At 52.8% G+C, this 24,843-nt stretch overlaps 1 protein-coding gene across 3 annotated transcripts in view; it reads right to left on the reverse strand.

Annotated features, from left to right (window-relative positions):
• DYNC2H1 (dynein cytoplasmic 2 heavy chain 1) overlaps positions 1–24,843 on the reverse strand; it is an 852,364-nt gene that overhangs the window by 502,469 nt on the left and 325,052 nt on the right. For all 3 annotated transcript variants that reach the window (XM_075337457.1, XM_075337458.1, XM_075337455.1), the window contains exons 41-44: positions 18,235–18,390; positions 17,157–17,416; positions 16,832–17,078; positions 10,271–10,422 (exon numbers count right to left, since the gene is read on the reverse strand). In XM_075337457.1, the coding sequence (XP_075193572.1) occupies positions 10,271–10,422; positions 16,832–17,078; positions 17,157–17,416; positions 18,235–18,390 (815 nt within the window). The remainder of the gene's footprint in view (positions 1–10,270; positions 10,423–16,831; positions 17,079–17,156; positions 17,417–18,234; positions 18,391–24,843) is intronic.

Consider the following 24,843-nt stretch of genomic DNA (forward strand, 5'->3'; position numbering starts at 1 on the left):
GAAATTGTTACAGAAAATGAAGTACGTCTCCCAAAAAATTATTGCAATTACACATTTAATTATACATACATTTATTTCCTTTTTGTGTATTTGAAAAACACAAAATAACAGAAAAAAAGGCAAATTGGCTATAATTTCACACAAAACCCCCAAAATGGGCCGGACAAAATTGTCCACCTCAACTTAATATTTGGTTGGACACTCTTTGGAATAAACAAGTGCAATCACTCGCTTCCTATACCCATCCCCAAGCTTCTTACACCTCTCAGCTGGCATACTGGACCACTTTTCTTTTGCACACTCTCATATATAAAGGCGCCTTCTCCCAAAAGCAATTTTAGGATCTCTCCAAAGGTGTCAATGGGATATAGATCCGGACTCATTGCGGTCACTTCAGATCACTCCAGCGCTTTGTTGCCATCCACTTTTGGGGGCTTCTTGAATTTCTTTTTGGCGTCATCGTCCTGCTGGAAGACCCATGGCCTAGGACACAAATCAAGCTTTCTGACACTGGACACTACATTGTGACCCAAAATCCTTTGGTAATCTACAGATTTCATGATGCCTTGCACATAGTCAAGACCCCCAGTGCCAGAGGCAACAAAATAGCCCCAAAAACATGTTTGAGCCTCCACCATACTTGACTGTAGGTCCTGTGTTCTTTTTTTTTGTAGGCCTCATTCCATTTTCAGTAAGCAGTAGAATGATATGCTTTACCAAAAAGCTCTATTTTGGTCTCATCTTTCCACAAGACACTTTCCCAGAAGGATTTTGGCTTATTCACATACATATTGGCATACTGCTGTCTTGCTTTTTTTTGTTTCTGTGTCAGCAGTGGGGTCCTCCTGGGTTTCCTCCATAGCGTTTCATTTCATTAAAATGTTGACAAATAGTTTGCACGGACACTGCTGCCCCCTGAGCCTGCAGGAAAGCTTGAATTTCTTTGAAACCTGATTGGGGCGCCTTATGCACCATCCAGACAATCCGAAGTTGCAGCCTTTAATCAAATTTTCTCTGCTATCCACATGCAGGGAATTACCTACAGGGCCATGGGTTGTAAACTTCTTCATTATGTTATACACCGTGAACAAAAGAACAACAAGATCCCTGGAGATCGACTTGTAACCTTGAGATTGTTGACATTTTTCAACAATTTTGGTTCACAAGTACTAAAACAGTTCTCTTCTCTTTCTGTTCTCCATGCTTAGTGTGGCACACAGAGACACACAATGCAAAGATTGAGTCAACTTCTCCCCTTTTTATCTGGTATCAGGTGTGATTTTCATATTGCCCACACCTGTTATTTGCCACAGGTGAGTTTAACAAGCACCACATGCTTGAAACAAAGTTGTTTACCCCCAATTTTGGAAAGCTGGCAACAACTTTGTCCAGTCCATTTTTGGGGTTTTGTGTAAAATTATGTGCAATTTGGATTTTTTTCTCTTTTTTTTTTTGGATAGTTCCAATACACACAAAGGAATAACAAACTGTGTAATTGCAATAATGTTCTGGAAGAAATACTTCATTTTCTGGAACAATTTAAAGGGTGCCAACACTTTTGGCCTTGACAGTAAACTGCAGCTGCATCTCCCTCCTCTCTCTGCGTTCGCTCTGTGAATTTGTTGGGGAAGGTAGGAAAAAAGAGAAATTTGTTACTCACCGTAAATTCTTTTTCTTATAGTTCCGTATTGGGAGACCCAGACCATGGGTGTTTAGCTTCTGCCTCCGGAGGACACACAAAGTACTACACTTAAAAGTGTAGCTCCTCCCTCTGAGCTTATACACCCCCTGGTAGCCCGTCCTAGCCAGTTTAGTGCAAAAGCTGAAGGAGAATAGCCACCCACAAGTAGAACCGAGTAAGAACCGGAACAACCGGAGACTCTGTCCACGACAACAGCCGGTGATAACACACGGAACAAGAAAATTGCCAACAGGCAACAGGGAGGGAGCTGGGTCTCCCAATACGGAACTATAAGAAAAAGAATTTACGGTAAGTAACAAAATTCTCTTTTTCTTTATCGTTCCTTTGGGAGACCCAGACCATGGGACGTTCCAAAGCTGTCCCTGGGTGGGAATAAACAGAAAAAACTAAGAAGTAGGCAGAGCCTAACTTCACAAGTGGGCGACAGCCGCCTGAAGGATGCGTCTGCCCAAGCTCGCATCTGCCGAAGCATGAGCATGCACTTGGTAGTGCTTTGAAAAGGTATGCAGGCTAGTCCAAGTGGCAGCCTGACAGACTTATTGAGCCGTAGCCTGGTGCCTAAAAGCCCAAGAGGCACCGACAGCTCTGGTCGAGTGTGCTTTGATCCCCGGCGGGGGAGGCACCTGAGTACTCTGGTAGACGTCCGAAATGGTCGATCTAATCCAACGGGCCAAGGTCGGCTTAGAAGCAGAGAGACCCTTGCGCCGCCCTGTGGTTAGCACAAAAAGGGAGGTGCACCGCCTAAGCGCAGCGGTGCGAGACACATATCTCCGGAGAGCACGCACCAGATCTAGAGTATGCAGCGCTTTCTCAAAGCGATGAACAGGGGCCGGACAGGAGGAAGGCAAGGAAATATCCTGGTTAAGGTGGAAGGGAGAGACCACCTTAGGAAGAAAGTCCGGGGTCTGCCGGAGAACTACCTTGTCTTGGTGAAAAAACAAAAAAGGTGACTCCGAGGAGAGCGCAGCCAAATCAGAGACTCTCCTGAGAGAAGTTATGGCAACTAGAAAGGCCACCTTTTGAGAAAGACGATACAAAGAAACCTCCCTAAGGGGCTCGAAAGGGGGTTTCTGCAATACCGTGAGGACCAAGTTAAGGTCCCAGGGATCCAAGGGCCGCCGATAAGGCGGAATGATGTGAGACGCACCTTGCATGAAGGTGCGGACCTGAGCCAGCCGGGCGAAACGCCGCTGGAACAGCACTGATAGAGCTGAGACTTGTCCCTTGAGAGAGTTGAGGGACAGTCCTAGCTGCAGACCGGACTGTAAAAAAGACAGAAGGGTCGGCAACGAGAATGGCCAAGGAGAATGGCCGGAAGAGCGACACCAGGACAGGAAAATTTTCCAAGTCCTGTGATAGATCTTGACGGAGGAAGACTTACGGGCCAGAGTCATAGTGGAGATGACTTCAGGAGGAATACCAGAAGAGAGAAAAAATCTGTTTGGAGGGCTGGAAGAGAATTCTATCCTGTAGCCGTGAGATATGATGTCTCTCACCCACTGATCGGAGACTTGCTTTAACCAAGCGTCGCCAAAGTGGGAGAGCCTGCCACCGACTAAGGACGTGGCTGGAGCGGGCCGAGAGTCATGAGGAAGCTGCCTTAGTGGCAGAACCTCCTGCGGTCTTCTGCGGACGCGCTTTTGGGCGCCAGTTGGATTTCTGATCCTTGGCTGAGTTAGCAGACGAGGCGGAAGGCTTAGAGGATGACCAGTTGGAGGAACGAAAGGAACGAAACCTCGATTGATTCCTATCCTGGGCGGGTTTCCTGGTCTTGGTTTGTGGCATGGAAGTACTCTTCCCGCCAGTAGCTTCTTTAATAATTTCATCCAGCTGTTCACCAAACAGCCGTGAACCAGCAAAAGGGAGCCCAGCAAGAAACTTCTTGGAAGAAGCATCTGCCTTCCACTCTCGAAGCCACAAAATCCTGCGGATAACAAGAGAATTAGCTGAAGCCACCGCAGTGCGGTGAGCAGCCTCTAGCATGGCAGACATGGCATAGGATGAAAAAGCTGAAGCCTGAGCAGTTAAGGTAACCATCTCAGGCATAGATTCCTTGGTGAGGGAATGCATCTCCTCTAGAGAAGCAGAGATGGCTTTGAGAGCCCACACTGCTGCAAAAGTCGGGGAAAACGCGGCCCCCGCATCTTCATACACAGATTTGGCCAGAAGGTCAATCTGACGGTCAGTGGAATCCTTAAGTGAGGTGCCGTCAGCCACCGACACAACGGTCCGGGCTGATAGCCTAGTCACCGGAGGGTCTACCTTTGGGGAGTGAGACCACTCCTTGACCACCTCAGGTGGAAATGGAAACCGGTCATCAGAACCACGCTTTGGAAAGCGTTTGTCAGGGCAGGCCCTGGGTTTGGTCACAGCGGTCTGAAAACTGGAGTGGTTAAAGAACACACTCTTCACTCTCTTAGGCGAGGTAAACTGATGTTTTTCTGCCAAAGAGAGTTGCTCCTCTGACACTGGCGGATTGAGATCCAGCACAGAATTAATAGAAGCAATCAAATCACTAAGATCTGAGTCACCCTCAGAGAAATCGAAGGGATACATAGCCTCCGAGCCCCCAGTGAGGGCATCCTCCTCATCTTGAGAGTCAGCTCTTAAGGCAGAGCCGTGGGATGGGGAGGGGGAGGAAAGACTAAATTACGTACCGGTAATGGGATTTTCCTGAGTCCACGACAGCACCCACGAGAGAGGGATCCGCCCCCTTCAGGACAGGAAACCTACAGATAAAAAGGGGCGGTCCCCCTCCCTCATCAGTTGGTTGCAGAGAACGGGAGAGGAACCGACAATGAATTAGTAAACAAAACAGACAAATCCCAGGACACCGAAGCGTGAAAAAAACAAACAAGGAAGGGCAGGGGTGTAAAGGGTGCTGTCGTGGACTCAGGAAAATCCCATTACCGGTACGTAATTTAGTCTTTTCCTTTCGTCATGACAGCACCCACGAGAGACTTAGAGAGAACACACACTGAGGGCGGGATAACCGTGTAAAGGGCCAAGCCTTCGAAACGGAAGGCCAGCGGAACAACACAAGGGTCAGCCGGCAGAGCCCGGAAAAGGTGGAAGGAGAAGACCAGGCCGCAGTATTACCAATACAGTCGATGAGACATCCGCCACGGCCACCAAAGAGGAGGCCACCACCCAAGGGAACGATCCGTCACCGAGGAGGTCAGAGGAACTTGCTTCACCACAGATGCAAGGGAAAACAGCATCCCTTAGCCATCGGGGCAAAGGACGTCATGCCACCGGAGGACCTCATCCGGAATCCTGAAAGACAAAAAACAAAGACCTATCCTACCGCCAAGGGGCCGCTGAGCGACCCAGGGGAGAACAGTGCCCCCCCCATGCCTAGGTTGCAAAACGAAGGAAGGGAGAAAGAGCACGCGACTGCGGGGAAACAGGGACGCCACCCCGGGCAAGAAGCCGGGTCTGCCACAAGAACAATCCGATCCGAAACCCCCAAGGAAGGGAGGACCAACGGACAGGGCCCGACGGTCGCGAACACGCCCGGCAGAAGAAAGGGCGACTAAGAGGCGGGGGCCAGGGACAGCAACGTACCGGACGAGGAGGAGAGTGGCTCGAAGGGTGCAAGGGTCAGGGCGTCCAACCCCAGAGCAAGAACCCAGGGAGGAGCGCCGGGTACACGGACCGGCCGGCCGCAGCCACCAGCCGTAATGAAGCGCACAACCCCTCATAACCCGCAATATGGGAATTGAACAGGGCGCCCCGGGCAGAAACAGGCACCCGGAGGGGAGCGACCGAGAGACCCAAAACCCCTCCCGACCGGAGAACGCCAGAACAGAGGACATCGGGACCACAGCAGACGAGGAGTCAGGAAGGGAGGCAAGGAAGAGTATCCACAGCCGACCACAAGGTCGGGTGCGGACTGGCGGCCAACAGCGCAGCAAGGACGGGATGGCAGCAACGTCCCTTCAAAAGCACGCCGGCAAGTGGAGCCCCGTGACGCGGGGAAGCAGTAAGGAACACCCGAGCCCAGACCTCCCGCCGCCCCGAGAGAGGAAGCAGCCCAGCGAGGACAGGAACCAGTCCGAAGAGAAGGGCGGCACAACACCCCCAAACACGTCCGGGGGCAAGACTAGAGACTCAGAGGCGAAGCACGAAGCCCGAGGCGCCAGGCCAGGCGCAAGGCCAGGGAGGCGCAAGGCGTCAGAGGCGGAAGGCGGGAGAGGCGCAAGGAGCAGAGCACAAGGCGCAAGGCGTAGAGACGCAGAAGGCAGAGACGTCAGGCCAGAGGCACGAGGACAGAAGCCCAAGACAAGAGGCGCAAGGTGCCAGGCGCAAGACCAGAACACAGGCCCATGCGGCCAAAAGGCCACCGAGGCCCGGAGGCCTGGAGGCCCCAAGGCCAAGAGGCCAAGAGACACAGAGGCCCAGATGCACAGAGGCACAGAGGCCAAGAGGCACAGAGGCCAAGAGGCACAGAGGGCAGGAGGCACAGAGGGCAGGAGGCACAGAGGGCAGGAGGCCAGGAAACACAGAGGGCAGGAGGCACAGAGGCCCGAGGCCAGGAGGCACAGAGGCCTGGAGGCACAGAGGCACGGGGCCAGGAGGCCCAAAGGCCAGGAAGCCACAGAGGCCAGGAAGCCACAGAGGCCACCGAGGTCAGGAGGCCCAGAGACCAGGAAGCCCTGAGGCCAGGAGGCACAGAGGCCAGGAGGCTAGGAAGCACAGAGGCCAGGAGGACAGGAGGCACAGAGGCCAGGAGGCACAGAGGCCAGGAAGCACAGAGGCCAGGAAGCACAGAGGCCAGGAGGCAAGGAAGCATAGAGGCACGAGGCCAGGAAGCACAAGAACCGGAAGCACAGAGACAGGAGACACGAGGCCAGGAGGCACAGAGGCCAGGAGGCTAGGAAGCACAGAGGCCAGGAGGCCAGGAGGCACAGAGGCCAGGAGGCACAGAGGCCAGGAAGCACAGAGGCCAGGAGGCAAGGAAGCATAGAGGCACGAGGCCAGGAAGCACAAGAACCGGAAGCACAGAGACAGGAGACACGCGGCCAGGAAGCACAAGGCACAGAAGCAGGAGACACAGAGGTCTGAGGTCAGGAGGCACCGAGGCCAGGAGACACCGCGGCCAGGAGGCACAGAGGCCCGAGACCAGGAGGCACAGAGGCCCGAGGCCAGGAGGCACAGAGGCCCGAGGCCAGGAGGCACAGAGGCCCGAGGCCAGGAGGCACAGAGGCCAGAGGCCAGGAGGCCAGGAGGCGCCGAGGACCGGAAGCACAGAGGCCAGGAGGCACAGAGGCCACAGAGATCAGGAGGCCCCGAGGCCACAGAGACCAGGAGGCCCAGAGGCCACAGAAGCCAGGAGACCCGGGGCCACAGAAGCCAGGAGGCCCAGAGGCCACAGAAGCCAGGAGGCCCAGAGGCCACAGAAGCCAGGAGGCCCAGAGGCCACAGAAGCCAGGAGGCCCAGAGGCCACAGAAGCCAAGAGGCCCCGAGGCCACAGAAGCCAAGAGGCCCCGAGGCCACAGAAGCCAAGAGGCCCCGAGGCCACAGAAGCCAAGAGGCCCAGAGGCCACAGAAGCCAAGAGGCCCAGAGGCCACAGAAGCCAAGAGGCCCAGAGGCCACAGAAGCCAAGAGGCCCAGAGGCCACAGAAGACCAGAGGCCCAGAGGCCACAGAAGCCAAGAGGACCAGAGGCCACAAAAGCCAAGAGGCCCAGAGGCCACAGAAGCCAAGAGGCCCAGAGGCCACAGAAGCCAAGAGGACCAGAGGCCACAGAAGCCAAGAGGCCCAGAGGCCACAGAAGCCAAGAGGACCAGAGGCCACAGAAGCCAAGAGGCCCAGAGGCCACAGAAGCCAAGAGGCCCAGAGGCCACAGAAGCCAAGAGGCCCAGAGGCCACAGAAGCCAAGAGGCCCAGAGGCCACAGAGGCCAGGAGGCCACAGAGGCCACAGGGGACACAGAGGACACAGGGGCCACAGGGGACACAGAGGCCACAGGGGCCAGGAGGCCACAGGGGCAAGGAGGTCAGAGAAGCCACAGGGGCCAGAAGGGCACAGAGGCCACAGAGGCCAGGAGTCCACAGAGGCCAGGAGTCCACAGAGGCCAGGAGTCCACAGAGGCCAGGAGTCCACAGAGGCCAGGAGGCCCAGAGGCCACAGAGGCCAGGAGGCCCCGAGCATAGTCGAGGAGGGCACCCCAGCGCACTCTCCAGTGCAGACTCCACCATGTCGCCTTCCACTGGGAGCAGTGGCGGCCAGGAATACCAGAGCAAGTGAGATGGGACGCTGATGGCAGAGGGACCGCTACCCAGAGAGGCATCCAAGACCAGAACACAGGCCCCGGACTGGTGGGCAGGGGGAAGGGCTGGCAGAGACCCTCATCCGATCCCCCGAGCCGCAGGAGCAGGAGAACCGTCGGGCTACCGCCGCGAAGACAGAGCGCGGACGCGGCCGGCTCCGGACACACCCCCTCCCGTGTACACACGCCGTGCTGCTCGCAGGCACGCGACACAGGGAGAGGCTCCGGCCCGTCCTACAGACAGCAACTCACCGCAGCGTCCGGCTCAGGATGGAGGGGTCCGCGGGCTTCACCAGGAACCTCCCCGGTCCGCTCCCCCGGAAGCGCTCCTGTGCACTTCCGGGCCACTGCAGCAGAGAGCGCACGCCGACGCGGCAGGGTCCCCCCCGCCGCGCATGTCGAGGAACCCGGAAGAAGCATGCTGTGCTGCAGGCGTCATTTCCCTGGAGGCAAAACCGGACCAAGAGAAATAGGACGAGGTGCACCGGAGGACAGAGTCCACGAGGGGAGCTCCACCGACCGTGCTTCCGGATCCTGAGCTCCGCCGTTCCCCTGGAGACCGCACGGACTCAACCGGACCCAGGCACTGTAGGTTCCGATCCATGCAGGACAGGAAACCAACTGATGAGGGAGGGGGACCGCCCCTTTTTATCTGTAGATTTCCTGTCCTGAAGGAGGCGGATCCCTCTCTCGTGGGTGCTGTCGTGACGAAAGGAAAACCCTGCGCCTTCTCTTAGAAGGACGGGGTCTGGGATCAGATGATGAATCCTCCGTGAGCTCCGATGGACGGAGGTCAGAGGATAGGAGTCCTCTGTCAAGAGTATTAGAGGCACCCTGTGAGGGGGGCTGATGCATATTCATCAAAGTCCTGGACAAAAGCCCCATGGACTCGGCAAAAGACTGGGATATGGACCTAGAAAAGGACTCTACCCAGGCCGGGGGTTCAATCACAGGTGCAGCAGCAGCCTGAGAGACCACTGGGGGTGAGACTCCAGGCTGTGGCACCGCCAAGTTAGAGCAGACATCACAATGTGGATAGGTGCTCGGCTCAAGCAGCAGGAGCTTACATGCAGTGCATGCAGAATAAAGCTTTGGAGCCTTGCTCCTTGTGTGAGACATGCTGCTGGAGTGGGGGCTTTGCAGAGAATGAACCCCAGGGAGAATATACAGAGGTCCACAACCGTAGACCGGCTGTGGCTTACCAGACCGCTGAGCGCGGTGTTGTGTGCCCTCCAGATCCCGAAGCCCGGTCCCCCAGTCGCAGCACCTCAGCAGAGATGCAGAATGCAGGATGTCCCAGAGCAGAGTGAACTCTGCCTGAGAAACTAGGGGGCGTTCCTATAAAAGAGCGGGAACTGGAGGGCTATAGAGACCTGCAGGGAAGGAGGGACGCCCCAGCAGTGGGGAGTGTCCCTCCCCTGTGTAGAACGGCCGCCGGGAGGAGCCGAACCTGTCCCTCTGCATGAGTGACATGCGAGGGCAGGAAAATGAAACTAGGCCTCCGGCGAAGCCAGGGCCTAAATTTAAGCAGCGAGGCCGACAAGCAGGCACCATCGGCGCGGTTCTCAGGCAAAAGCTAGAGAACCACGCCGGAAAAGTTAAAACAATCACATACAGCATACTCTCCCCTTACAATAAACAACCGGGACCCCCAACATAAACGTCTCAGGTACTTAGCTGCTGAGACGCAGGGCCATGTCCCTGGGGATGAGTGCTCCGGTCCAACAGAATCCTCAAGGGGCTGTGGATGGAGACCGGACTCCTGCCAGGCATGGAGACCGTGCTGGCTCCCACTTCAAGCCAGAGCCCAGAAGGGATGGTGAAGGAGCGCGGAATGTAAGGCTTCAGCCTTGTAAATCAACCTTAACAACACCGCCGACACAGTGGGGTGAGAAGGGACATGCCGGGAGTCCAGACATGGACCAGCTTTTCTTCAAACTCTTTCCAAAAGTCAAACAAATCAGATGAGAATGCATGTGTGGATGTATGCCTCCTGACACAAAGCAATAAACTGGCTAGGACTGGCTACCAGGGGTGTATAAGCTCAGAGGGAGGAGCTACACTTTTAAGTGTAGTACTTTGTGTGTCCTCCGGAGGCAGAAGCTAAACACCCATGGTCTGGGTCTCCCAAAGGAACGATAAAGAAAAGGGAAATACAGGCAAACGGAAGTCTCTTTTCCATGATAAGGATTTCAAGGTGTTTACATGCATATTACTAGTGTCTTATGCAAAGAAAAAACAAACAAGCAATAACATAAATGTGTAAATCAGGCACAATCCAGTAGAATACTCACTCCACCGCACATATCCGGACCACGGAGGTGAATCTGGTTGTCAGTTTATGCCGACCAATGGTGCCACCAGCAGACATGGACGCCACAATCTGAATGTTTTCTAGGCCGACCCATTCCAAGTTATCGTCATAAAAGCCGTGATAAGTCAAAACCTTGGAAATAACAACAAGTACAGCAGGACTAAAAAATTTGTAAATCAGGAGTAAGTGATGCTTATGGCAAACGATGTAACAATTTGGCAAACAACAGAATGATAAATGGCAACTAAAACCATTAATGCTGAAATGTGTCCTTTTTCCTTGCAAAGTATAAAAAGATATTAAATATTAAAAAAGTCCCACAAATTAGATTATATTTTGCTAAACCAATCAATTTTGGTGCTACCGGCCTAATATTTAATGTATACGGGGGCCTGCTAACCCTCTGAGAGAGGATATAATGGGAGAGAAGGATCAGACGTTGAATTATGAGGGGTCTGGTGGCCGACTACCCTCAATCTCCCCATGGATAGAGTATGAATGATTAGCCAATCTGATTGTTTGTTTGTTGGCGGACAAGGTAGAGATCGCCGTCACATATTTGGCCAATTACTAAGTGTATGGGCAACATTAACATATGACACTTTCATGGGCAATAAAGAGAATTTTGTTACTTACCGTAAATTCTTTTTCTTATAGTTCCGTATTGAGAGACCCAGACGATGGGTGTTTAGCTTCTGCCTCCGGAGGACACACAAAGTACTACACTTAAAAGTGTAGCTCCTCCCTCTGAGCTTATACACCCCCTGGTGAGCCAGTCCTAGCCAGTTTATTGCAAAAGCTGAAGGAGAATAGCCACCCACAAGTAGAACCGAGTAAGAACCGGAACAACCGGAGACTCTGTCCACGACAACAGCCGGTGATAACACACGGAACAAGAAAATTGCCAACAAGCAACAGGGAGGGAGCTGGGTCTCCCAATACGGAACTATAAGAAAAAGAATTTACGGTAAGTAACAAAATTCTCTTTTTCTTTATCGTTCCTTTGGGAGACCCAGACCATGGGACGTTCCAAAGCTGTCCCTGGGTGGGAATAAACAGAAAAAACTAAGAAGTAGGCGGAGCCTAACTTCACAAGTGGGCGACAGCCGCCTGAAGGATGCATCTGCCCAAGCTCGCATCTGCCGAAGCATGAGCATGCACTGGGTAGTGCTTCGAAAAGGTATGCAGGCTAGTCCAAGTGGCAGCCTGACAGACTTATTGAGCCGTAGCCTGGTGCCTAAAAGCCCAAGAGGCACCGACAGCTCTGGTCGAGTGTGCTTTGATCCCCGGCGGGGGAGGCACCTGAGTACTCTGGTAGACGTCCGAAATGGTCGATCTAATCCAACGGGCTAAGGTCGGCTTAGAAGCAGAGAGACCCTTGCGCCGCCCTGTGGTTAGCACAAAAAGAGAGGTGCACCGCCTAAGCGCAGCGGTGCGAGACACATATCTCCGGAGAGCACGCACCAGATCTAGAGTATGCAGCGCTTTCTCAAAGCGATGAACAGGGGCCGGACAGAAGGAAGGCAAAGAAATATCCTGGTTAAGGTGGAAGGGAGAGACCACCTTAGGAAGAAAGTCCAGGGTCGGACGGAGAACTACCTTGTCTTGGTGAAAAAACAAAAAAGGTGACTCCGAGGAGAGCGCAGCCAAATCAGAGACTCTCCTGAGAGAAGTTATGGCAACTAGAAAGGCCACCTTTTGAGAAAGACGATACAAAGAAACCTCCCTAAGGGGCTCGAAAGGGGGTTTCTGCAATACCGTGAGGACCAAGTTAAGGTCCCATGGATCCAAGGGCCGCCGATAAGGCGGAATGATGTGAGACGCACCTTGCAGGAAGGTGCGGACCTGAGCCAGCCGGGCAAGACGCCGCTGGAACAGCACTGATAGAACTGAGACTTGTCCCTTGAGAGAGTTGAGGAACAGTCCTAGCTGCAGACCGGACTGTAAAAAAGACAGAAGGGTCGGCAACGAGAATGGCCAAGGAGAATGGCCGGAAGAGCGACACCAGGAGAGGAAAATTTTCCAAGTCCTGTGATAGATCTTGACGGAGGAAGACTTACGGGCCCGAGTCATAGTGGAGATGACTTCAGGAGGAATACCAGAAGCCGTCAAAATCCAGGACTCAAGAGCCACGCCGTCAATTTGAGTGCCGCAGAATTCGGGCGGAAAAACGGACCTTGCGAGAGCAGGTCTGGACGGTCCGGAAGATGCCACGGCATCTCCACGGACAGTTGGAGCAGGTCCGGATACCAAGCTCGCCTGGGCCAGTCCGGTGCAATGAGGATGACTCGACGACCCTCCATTCTGATCTTGCGCAGGACTCTGGGCAAGAGAGCTAGAGGGGGAAACACGTAGGACAGACGAAACTGGGACCAGTCTTGAACCAGAGCGTCCGCGGCGAAGGCCTGAGGATCGTGGGAGCGAGCCACGTAAACCGGAACTTTGTTGTTGTGACGGGATGCCATTAGGTCCACGTCCGGAGTGCCCCACTTGCGGCAGATTGACTGAAACACTGCCGGGTGCAGGGACCACTCGCCACCGTCCACGGATTGACGGCTGAGATAATCTGCCTCCCAGTTTTCTACGCCAGGAATGTGGACTGCGGATATGGTGGACTTGGAGTCCTCCGCCCATTGAAGAATGCGTTGGACCTCCAACATTGCCAGGCGGCTGCGTGTCCCGCCTTGGTGATTGATGTAGGCAACCGCTGTCGCGTTGTCTGACTGGACTCGAATGCGCCTGCCCGCCAACAGGTGGTGAAAGGCTAGGAGAGCTAGAAGCACAGCTCTGGTTTCCAGCACATTGATTGAAAGGGCTGACTCGGACGGAGTCCAAGTACCCTGTGCTCTGTGGTGGAGATGTACCGCTCCCCAGCCGGATAGGCTGGCATCCGTGGTGAGAATCACCCAGGACGGAGTCAGGAAGGAGCGCCCTTGGGACAGGGAGAGGGGTCGAAGCCACCACTGAAGAGAGCTCCTGGTCCGTGGCGACAGAGCCACTAACCTCTGTAAGGAGGAAGGCCGCTTGTCCCAACAGCGGAGAATGTCCAGCTGCAGAGGACGCAGATGGAACTGGGCAAAGGGAACCGCCTCCATGGAGGCCACCATTTGACCCAGCACCTGCATCAGGCGCCTGAGGGAATAACGGCGGGGCCTCAGGAGAGAGCGCACCGCCAGCCGGAGAGACTGCTGTTTGATTAAGGGCAACTTCACAAGTGCCGGCAAAGTCTCAAACTGCATCCCTAGGTACGTGAGACTCTGGGTCGGAGTCAGAGTGGATTTGGGAAGATTGACAATCCACCCGAATTTGGCTAGGGTGGCGAGAGTGAGCGAAACACTCCGCTTGACACTGCGATTGGCACATGTAGATAGGCATCTCTGATGTCGATGGACGCCAGGAACTCCCCTTGGGTCATAGAGGCAATGACTGATCGCAGAGACTCCATGCGAAAATGCCGCACCCGGACATGCTTGTTGAGAAGCTTGAGATCCAGGATGGGCCGGAAGGTACCGTCCTTTTTTGGAACTAGGAAGAGATTTGAGTAAAAACCTCTGAACCGTTCCTGAGCGGGAACTGGGACAATCACTCCGTTTGCCTGCAAGGACGCCACGGCCTGCGAGACGGCGGCGGCCTTGGAGCAGGGGGGAGTTGAGAGAAAAAATCTGTTTGGCGGGCTGGAAGAGAATTCTATCCTGTAGCCGTGAGATATGATGTCTCTCACCCACTGATCGGAGACTTGCTTTAACCAAGCGTCGCCAAAGTGGGAGAGCCTGCCACTGATTAAGGACGTGGCTGGAGCGGGCCGAGAGTCATGAGGAAGCTGCCTTAGTGGCAGAACCTCCTGCGGTCTTCTGCGGACGCGCTTTTGGGCGCCAGTTGGATTTCTGATCCTTGGCTGAGTTAGCGGACGAGGCGGAAAGCTTAGAGGATGACCAGTTGGAGGAACGAAAGGAACGAAACCTCGATTGATTCCTACCCTGGGCGGGTTTCCTGGTCTTGGTTTGTGGCATGGAAGTACTCTTCCCGCCAGTAGCTTCTTTAATGATTTCATCCAGCTGTTCACCAAACAGCCGTGAACCAGCAAAAGGGAGCCCAGCAAGAAACTTCTTGGAAGAAGCATCTGCCTTCCACTCTCGAAGCCACAAAATCCTGCGGATAACAAGAGAATTAGCTGAAGCCACCGCAGTGCGGTGAGCAGCCTCTAGCATGGCAGACATGGCATAAGATGAAAAAGCTGAAGCCTGAGAAGTTAAGGTAACCATCTCAGGCATAGATTCCTTGGTGAGGGAATGCATCTCCTCTAGAGAAGCAGAGATGGCTTTGAGAGCCCACACTGCTGCAAAAGTCGGGGAAAACGCGGCCCCCGCAGCTTCATACACAGATTTGGCCAGAAGGTCAATCTGACGGTCAGTGGAATCCTTAAGTGAGGTGCCGTCAGCCACCGACACAACGGTCCGGGCTGAGAGCCTAGACACCGGAGGGTCTACCTTTGGGGAGTGAGACCACTCCTTGACCACCTCAGGTGGAAATGGAAACCGGTCATCAGAACCACGCTTTGGAAAGCGTTTGTCAGGGCGGGCCCTGGGTTTGGTCACAGCGGTCTGAAAACTGGAGTGGTTAAAGAACACACTCTTCACTCTCTTAGGCGAGGTAAACTGATGTTTTTCTGCCAGAGAAGGTTGCTCCTCTGACACTGGCGGATTGAGATCCAGCACAGAATTAATAGAAGCAATCAAATCACTAAGATCTGAGTCACCCTCAGAGAAATCGAAGGGATACATAGCCTCCGAGCCCCCAGTGAGGGCATCCTCCTCATCTTGAGAGTCAGCTCTTGAGACAGAGCCGTGGGATAGGGAGGGGGAGGAAACCCTGCGCCTTCTCTTAGAAGGACGGGGTCTGGGAGCAGATGATGAATCCTCCGTGAGCTCCGATGGACGGAGGTCAGAGGATAGGAATCCTCTGTCAAGAGTATTAGAGGCACCCTGTGAGGGGGGCTGATGCATATTCATCAAAGTCCTGGACAAAAGTCCCATGGACTCAGCAAATGACTGGGATATGGACCTAGAAAAGGACTCTACCCAGGCCGGGGGTTAAGTCACAGGTGCAGCAGCAGCCTGAGAGACCACTGGGGGTGAGACTCCAGGCTGTGGCACCGCCAAGTTAGAGCAACCATCACACTGTGGATAAATGCTCGGCTCAGGCAGCAGGAGCTTACATGCAGTGCATGCAGAATAAAGCTTTGGAGCCTTGCTCCTTGTGTGAGACATGCTGCTAGAGTGGGGGCTTTGCAGAGAATGAACCCCAGGGAGAATATACAGAGGTCCACAACCGGAGACCGGCTGTGGCTTACCAGACCGCTGAGCGCGGTGTTGTGTGCCCTCCAGATCCCGAAGCCCGGTCCCCCAGTCGCAGCACCTCAGCAGAGATGCAGAATGCAGGATGTCCCAGAGCAGAGTGAACTCTGCCTGAGAAACTAGGGGGCGTTCCTATAAAAGAGCGGGAACTGGAGGGCTATAGAGACCTGCAGGGAAGGAGGGACGCCCCAGCAGTGGGGAGTGTCCCTCCCCTGTGTAGAACGGCCGCCGGGAGGAGCCGAACCTGTCCCTCTGCATGAGTGACATGCGAGGGCAGGAAAATGAAACTAGGCCTCCGGTGAAGCCAGGGCCTAAATTTAAGCGGCGAGGCCGACAAGCAGGCACCATCGGCGCGGTTCTCAGGCAAAAGCTAGAGAACCCGCCGTAAAAGTTAAAAACAATCACATACAGCATACTCTCCCCTTACAATAAAGAACCGGGACCCCCAACATAAACGTCTCAGGTACTTAGCTGCTGAGACGCAGGGCCATGTCCCTGGGGATGAGTGCTCCGGTCCAACAGAATCCTCAAGGGGCTGTGGATGGAGACCGGACTCCTGCCAGGCATGGAGACCGTGCTGGCTCCCACTTCAAGCCAGAGCCCAGAAGGGATGGTGAAGGAGCGCGGCATGTAAGGCTGCAGCCTTGTAAATCAACCTTAACAACACCGCCGACACAGTGGGGTGAGAAGGGACATGCCGGGAGTCCAGACATGGACCCGCTTTTCTTCAAACTCTTTCCAAAAGTCAAACAAATCAGATGAGAATGCATGTGTGGATGTATGCCTCCTGACACAAAGCGATAAACTGGCTAGGACTGGCTACCAGGGGGTGTATAAGCTCAGAGGGAGGAGCTACACTTTTAAGTGTAGTACTTTGTGTGTCCTCCGGAGGCAGAAGCTAAACACCCATGGTCTGGGTCTCCCAAAGGAACGATAAAGAAATTATCTTCACATATGCATTTGGGCTAAAAATCATTTTTGTAATTTGGTTTCAGAAAAATTGCACCGTTTGGCTTCTGCTGCGTCTGTACTGCTGGCTGTAGAAAGAGTTTACTGAGATTCTGTAAGCGAGCTCATTTTAACTGAAAACATGTAATTCTTATTCTGTCCACTCAGCTGATTTTTGATGACATCAAGGTTCACCTTAACTTTGATGTGGTAGGTTAATCAAAACAAACATGTCTCACCTGTTGTAGAAAAGCGACCAGTGTGTTGGTGCCCCATTTATCCGGTTTGGGTAGGTTGATGTCTTTTAGGTACAGGACCAGTCTTTCGCAGTCTTTTGGCCTGTATACTCGGCCTGTGTTCGTGCTGATCACTAGGCAGGTCTGCGTCAGCTTCTGCAGTACATGGCGGGATGTCGTCTGTGCGCTGCAGTGTACTGTGGCGATGTGAGTAGATCGCAGCTGAGAAAATGCATAGCGAAGCAACATCCTGAAAATACAGGACCACATTATCACTCACTGCTGACACATATATACAGGGGTTTACTGACATTGCATCCCGTCTTACCCCTTTCCACACCCCTCTGGTCCCACCAGGATGAAGGGCTGCTTCGTGTCGGTGCCGAGCCACGGTCTGAAGTAGTCCAATCCTCTCTGAATGTCGGGAGTTCGGATCACGGGAAGAGCCTGCGGATTTCTGAAGTCTTCAATGGTTAAGTTTTCAGGTTTCTCAAAGTTGTAGGACATTAGGCGACCGGTTTTATCGTCATAATAGGTATCCAAAGGTTTGCGAGGATCAGGGGGAGATTCCCGAGCCCAAGTGAAAACCTAGAGAACGTTTCAACACAAAACTGCTGAATTTTGGGGTATTTTAATGTGATAAAAAAAATGTAATTAACACATAAAAACAAGCACAATTGCTATACTTCTGCCATTTCCCTTAAATACATCAGCCTTGCCTTTCTCCATTACCCCTCACCTCTGTACTGCCATTATAGTCCTATTCTCCTCCGGTGACATCTACCCCCAGTCTACTGATCTGTTAGTTACTGTAGCGCCAGCGTCTCTTCAGTCGCACTTCCCCGGCCATCTACGTGTGCTGCTGACTCCTCCTCCCGGGCCCTGTACATGCCGCACAGTGTTCACGGGAGTGCACCTAAGAAGTGCACGTTCATACCGACCCTCCTCTTAAAGGGCCAGTACGCCATTTATCAGTAATGCTTCAGCCTATGTCTGCCTATAGCTGAGAGACACTGAGTATTTAAGGCACTTTCCCATTAGGAGAGGTGCCTGCACAACGCTTCTAGTTAATTTAGCCAGTCTGCTACCTAGCTAGTTGTCAGGTCCTGAACTCCTGTCCAGTTATCCCTGTGAGCGTCTCCAGTACCTGCCTCCCCATACCTGTCTTTCCCTGCCCTGCCCACCTGTCCAGCCTGCCTCAGTCACCTCGCCTGTACCAGTCCATACCCGAGTCTGTCTCCTGTTCTGGGGGTCAGCTGCCACAGTCCCGGTCACTGCCATGGAAGTGATACCTGGTGTCCGCCTTGCAGCGGGCGCTTAGTTAAGCCCCTTCCACTAAGGGGTAAGTCTGAGTCCCCCTGTGGTCCTGTGAGTCCACTAATCCCACTCGCGAGTGTTACAGTTACCTCTTTAGCAAAGTCATTCCTGGTCTTCATGTTGAGATTTCCTCCGAGGCCCCGGATCAGACTGATAATGAACTGACTCCGATCTGTGCAACCATGAAGATGGCAGAGGCCATTCATCACTGTCCCAATTAAACTGGTTTCCACCACAAAGTCATTCTAATTAGAGAGGATACAAATGGAGGGGGTTAAAGGAGTAATCCAAAAACCATGCTCAAAAAACAAAAAGAGAAGATGTTGACAGCTGCTATGTTGTAGGGTTTCTAACAAAAAACCCATAAATGTACCATATATAAATAAATAATGTTCTTCTGCTTTCATCTTTCGCAGGTGACAAGATCGTCCTGATTACTTCCCATGTAGACGTTTTTCTGCAGAGGCTTTGCTCTTTTCCTGACAAGCAGGCACAAAGCTTTTTCTATCCTGAGGATCACTTTGCAGAGAGCTGGCTGTGGACTGAGCACGTGTGACCACCAGCACTCCGCTCATTAGCTGGACGTGATCATTTCTATACACTGTGAACACCAGGTGGCGCCATACTATGTAACAAATTATCATAACTCTTGAACTGATCATTTTTTTAACAATCTGATAATAAATAACCCATGTTACCATGTGTATAAGTAATAAATCTTTTCCTATATATCAGCAGGCCATAGCCATAAGTGATCTGTTGGATAGAAGCTTTGCTCCCTACGGCTAGTTTCACACATCCGGCTTTTTCCCGGTTTGCCGGATTCGGCGCATGCCAGTACAGTGTATACAGTACAGTGGCAGCACGACAAGCTCCGGTCACATGCTGTCATGTGACCGGAGCTTGTCGTGCTGCCACTGTACTGTATACACTGTACTGGCATGCGCCGAATCCGGCAAACTGGCGAAAAGCCGGATGTGTGAAACAAGCCTAAACCCACCACTAATATAGGTGTTTAATCAGCTGAACATGTCCATTATTTCAATAAGGAGATAAGCGTTTTTCTCCGCTCTGCAGCCCCTTCATTATAAGGATCTATGGGGTTTACAAAAGTTGTTCCATAAAGTGCCATATCTTAATGATACACATGAATGAAAAACCCAAAAGCCTGAGCTGTTAAGCATCAGGAATAACTGACAAAAAGGGTAAATTCCTAACACTTTCACTCTTTCTACTGCACTTAATACTAAAGAAGCACTCTGCACAAAAAGATGTATTCCCTAAACCTTTGTAAATATGTCTGTAATGTAGTGTTGGTATCAAAACACTGCCCGATCACCATTTTCACTGGTGTCAAGCGCCGCCTAAGGCTAGGTTCAAATTTCCGTCAATTTGTATCAGTCACAATCTGTGGCTCTGGTAAACAATGGAATCCGTTTGGCGGATTCTGTTGTTTCCCATAGACTTTTATGAGTGGCGGATTGCGACTGATGATCCTGCGTTGCATCCGCTGCGCGGCGCATCAGTCGTCTTTGGACTAACCGCCGGGCGAAAACAACGCAGAATGTAACGTTTTTTTGGGCCGTCAAAATTAACGCACCGCACGGGAATCAGTCAAGCTTGTAATGGATGTCTACGGTGCTGGATTCCGTCGTAATCCGTCTTACGACGGAATCCAGCGCTGGATTCAGTCATGCTCTACTGAGCATGCCCAGCATGTTCGGCACACCCACTGGGATGTTCCAAACACAATCGAATCACGACGGATCCGTCAAAAAACGGACGCCCAGCCGATGTAACAGACGCGACGGATCAGTTTTTTCAAAGGATTCCTGTGAACGAAATCCTGTGAAAAACACATCCGTTGCGTCAGTTGCAATCTAAAAAACGACGGACCTGACGGATTTAAAACAACGGAAATGTGAACCTAGCCTAAGTCAGAGGCTCCATACATTACATTATAAAAGTGCCGTACAGATCACACAATAATTCTTGTGTGATCCAGCGAGTCAGAAAAAGACAGGAGCAGAACTGGGAATCGGGAAAATGGCAATGGTAAGTGTTTTAATACAACTACATTACAGACATATTTAGCAGGGATTAGGGGAATATAATTTGTGTCTGGAGTGCTAGTTTAAGTTTGTTTTGGGCATATCAATTTTCACCAGTCTCATTATCATCACAGAAAGGATTGCAATGATAGCCATCACCTATAGATGGATAACTCTGGATCCATAATATGGAATATCCCAGTTCATCTGCTTCCCTTCCTGTACAACGACCTCTGCACAGGTGACAGAGCATGCCCACAACACTCCCTCATATCAATCAATGTCTCAGCTCTACCCTACTGCTCTCTAGCGTCCATGTGGCTGCTGTAAATCAGGCAAGACGTCCGTACCCATAATCATATACAGAAAATAGAATAGAACAGCTATTAAAAAAATATGTAAAAAAAAAAAAAAAAAAGGAAAAAGAAATAAAATCTGCTGCTTTCTACAAAAAAAAAAAAAAAACAAAAAAAACCACGGATTTGTGTCCCCCAATGAGGCGTCGGAGAAAAACGGATTTTTGTGTACTCACAGTAAAATCGTTTTCTCTTAGCCATCATTGGGGGACACAGGATCATGGGTGTTATGCTGCCTATCCATAGGATAAGTAGATGCAAAAGCATAGCTCCTCCTCTGCAGTTAACACCCCCTGGCCGGGCCAGGCAAGCTCAGTTTTAGTACACAAGCAGTAGGAGAAAAACCCAGTAAAAACTTACCTCAACAGAGGAACATGAGAAAAAGAGTCATAACCAAATAAGGTACTGAGAGAACCAAGGCCCAACAGGGCAACAGGGAGGGTGCGGTGTCCCCCAATGATGGCTAAGAGAAAACGATTTTACGGTGAGTACACAAAAATCTGTTTTTCTCCGACGCCTCATTGGGGGACACAGGACCATGGGACGTCCTAAAGCAGTCCATGGGTGTGAAACATAAAAGAAGACAACACAACCCAAGGACTAGGAACCAGTCCCAGACAGCCTTGAGCGCCTACTGAGAGAGGTGCTCTACTGCCGTTTGCAGAGTTTTCCTACCCAGATTTGCCTCAGTTGAAACCTGGGTATCGACTCTGTAATGCTTTGAAAACGTATGTAGGCTAGACCAGGTCACAGCCTTACACCTCTGTTGCACTGAAGCCTGATGCCGAATGGCCCACGAAGCGCCAACTGCTCGCGTGGAATGAGCCCGCAGCCCACTAGGAATGGGCTTGAGTTGCAAGTGGTAGACTTCCTGGATCGCAGAGCGAATCCAGCGAGCCAGCGTCGTCTTTGAAGCTGGCTGTCCCTTCTTAGGCCCCTCAGGAATGACGAACAAAGAGTCCGTTTTCCTAAAGGGGGCTGTCCTGGATATGTAATATCTGAGAGCTCTGACGAGGTCTAATGAATGCAGAGACCTTTCCACCCTATGAACCAGGTGTGGACAAAAGGAAGGCAGGACAATTCCCTCGTTCAAATGAAACGGGGTAAGAACCTTTGGAAGGAAATCCGGAAGGGGGCACAGAACCACCTTGTCCTGGTGAAAGATCAGAAAAGGCTCGCGGCAAGAGAGTGCTGCCAGCTCCGAAACCCGTCTGATGGACGTAATTGCCACTAAGAATGTTACCTTCCAGGACAGAAGAGCAAGGGAGGATTCCTTGAGGGGTTCAAAGGGAGACCTCTGGAGACCGTCCAGAATGAGGTTGAGGTCCCATGGTTCCAGCGGCCGTTTGTACGGGGGAACTAGATGGGAAACGCCCTGGAGGAAGGTCTTGACTTGCGGTTTTTGAGCCAGGCGGCATTGGTAGAAGATTGAGAGCGCTGAGACCTGCCCTTTAAGAGAACTGAGAGTCAACCCCGCTTGCAAGCCAGACTGTAGAAAGTCGAGAATTCTGGGGATGGCCAGAGGCATAGGCTGGACGTTAGTTTCCCTGCACCATGAAAGGAAGATTTTTCACGTACGGTGGTAAATGCGGGATGAAGCACCACTGATCATGGTGGCAATAACCGCGGGGGAGAATCCCGCTCTTGTTAATACCCAGGTCTCAATGGCCATGCCGTCAGCTTCAGGGCTCTGGAGTTCTGATGGGAAATGGGCCCTTGGGTCAGCAAGTCTGGGATGTCTGGAAGGCGCCACGGTGCGTCTGTGAGCATTTGTACTAATTCGAACGCGGGTACCTTTGCATTCAACCTTGAGGCCATTAGGTCCACGTCTGGTGTGCCCCAGCGAGTGCAGATGTGTAGAAACACATCTGGGTGGAGAGACCATTCTCCGGCAGCCAGGCCTGGACGACTCAAAGTCTGCTGCCCAGTTCTCTACCCCCGGTATGTGTACCGCTGATATCACTGATCCCGTCGATTCGGCCCAGCTGAGGATCTTGTGGGCCTCGAGATTAGCCGCTTTGCTGCGGGTGCCCCCTGCTGATTGATATAGGCTACAGCTGTCGCATTGTCCGATTGGACTCGAATCTGACGACCCGCTAGCAGAGGGCAGAACGCTCTGAGCGCGAGGAAGATCGCACGGAGTTCCAGGATGTTGATGGGAAGGAAAGACTCCTGGGGCGTCCAACGTCCTTGAGCAGTGTGGTGCCGGTACACTACTCCCCAGCCTAGGAGGCTGGCGTCCGTGGTCAGGACCAGCCAGTTCACTGGGAGAAAAGATCTCCCCTTCGATAGGGATGAGGACCGAAGCCACCAGCGGAGTGCATACCTGACTGAAGGCGTTAGGTGAAGATGTCTGTCCAGGGAGAAGGGGCTCTTGTCCCAGGCCGCTAGAAGGGCTAGCTGCAGTGGGCGGAGGTGCAGTTGAGCAAAGGGTACTGCTTCCATAGCACTTTCATGCTGAATCGAATGGAGCGAGACGGAGGACGTAGAAGGCAGCGTACCGCTCGTTGAAGAGCGAACGCCTTGTCCTGAGGGAGAAGGACCAAGCCCCGACGGGTGTCCAGGGACATGCCCAGGAAGGTGATGGATCGTGATGGGATCGGGGATGATTTGTCCAGATTCACTAGCCACCCTAAGCGGGATAGGGTGTCCACAGTGATCTGCACCCTGGTTGAGCAGTCGCGGAAGGAGGGGGCCTTGATGAGGAGGTCGTCCAAGTAAGGGAGAACGACTACTCCCCTGGCGTGAAGGACGCTCATGGCGGCCGCCATGACTTTGGTGAAGACCCTTGGTGCGGTGGCAAGGCCGAAGGGTAGAGCTACGAATTGAAAGTGGGAGTTCTGAATTGCGAAGCGGAGGAACTTTTGGTGATCTGGGGCGATGGGTATGTGCAGGTACGCGTTCTTGATGTCTATGGAGGCGAGGAATTCCCCTTCGACCATGGATGCAATAATGGACCTTAGGGACTCCATTCTGAATTTCCGTACATGCACATGTTTGTTTAGGTGTTTGAGGTCCAGGATGGGTCGAACTGACCCATCCTTTTTGGGGACCACAAAGAGGTTGGAATAAAAACCCCTGAACTTCTGGGACAGGTATTATCACTCCTGCTGTTTGGAGCGAGTGGATTGCTGAGAAAAAAGCTTTGCATCGTTTTCGAGTCTTTGGGGGGTTTGAGAGAAAGAACCGACTCGGGGGTTGGGTCCGAAATTCTATGTGGTAACCGGAAGACACAAGGTATCGCACCCATTTGTCGTCTGAGGCGGCAGCCCAGATGTGTTGAAAGAGCCGCAGTCGACCTCCTACAATGAGTGTGTCTTCCGGGGCGCCGAAGGAGTCATGAGGGGGGAAAACATCGTGGCCGAGTCTCCCTAGTCTTGGACTGTTTCGGTCTAGGCTGCCATGACGAAGTGGGTTTCGGGGAGAGCTGAGAAGGTCGGTCCCTGCGTAGTCCACGGCTGGTGGCGGGGACAGCACGGGATGTCGACCAACCAAATGAGTTCCGAAAGGAGCGGAACGAGGACTGTGGACGTCTGGTGAAGGACGTCCTGGACTTCAGCTGGGGGAGGGAGGTACTCTTTCCTCTCGTGGCGTCAGAAATGAGCTTGTCCAGACGTTCGCCAAACAATCGGTCTGGAAAAAAGGGAAGGCCCGTGAGAGACTTCTTGGAGGCACAGTCCGCTCACCATTGTCGGAGCCAGAGAGCTCTACGGATGGCTATGGTATTTGAGGCGGCAAACGCTGCGCAGGTAGCAGCGTCCATGGAGGCCTGGATGAGGTACTCCGCCGCAGCGGCAATTTGAGCTGTTACCTCTGTGAAGGTATGAGTGAACTGGGATTCCTCAAGCGAAGTGTTAAGGGATTCTGCCCAGACCGAGATCGCCTTTGCGACCCACACAGAGGCAAAGGAGGGCGAGAGGGAGGAATCCGCAGCCTCAAAAGCAGAGAGGGCGAGGTGCTCCACCTGTCTGTCTGTCGGGTCCTTGATGGAAGAACCATCGGGTAAAGACAGGAGCGTCTTTGTGGTAAGGCGGGAGACCTGGGGGTCGACCGAGGGCGGATCGGCCCAGCCCTTAGGGGCAGGTGAGGCAAAAGGGTACCGGGACTCCATGAGTTTTCGGTTACCGAAGCGCCTGTCAGGCTTCTCCCTTTGCTTTGTGAGGATATCCTGAAACTCTGGGTGATCAGCGAAAACCTTTTGGGGTTTCCTTGCCCTCTTAAAGGAGACCGCATGGTCAGTGGTAGTGGATGGGGGATCCTCCACATGCAGAGTTTGGTTGATTGCTGCTAT

The sequence above is a fragment of the Anomaloglossus baeobatrachus genome, chromosome 2 (genome assembly GCF_048569485.1).
Source record: "Anomaloglossus baeobatrachus isolate aAnoBae1 chromosome 2, aAnoBae1.hap1, whole genome shotgun sequence".
Lineage (NCBI taxonomy): Eukaryota > Metazoa > Chordata > Amphibia > Anura > Aromobatidae > Anomaloglossus > Anomaloglossus baeobatrachus.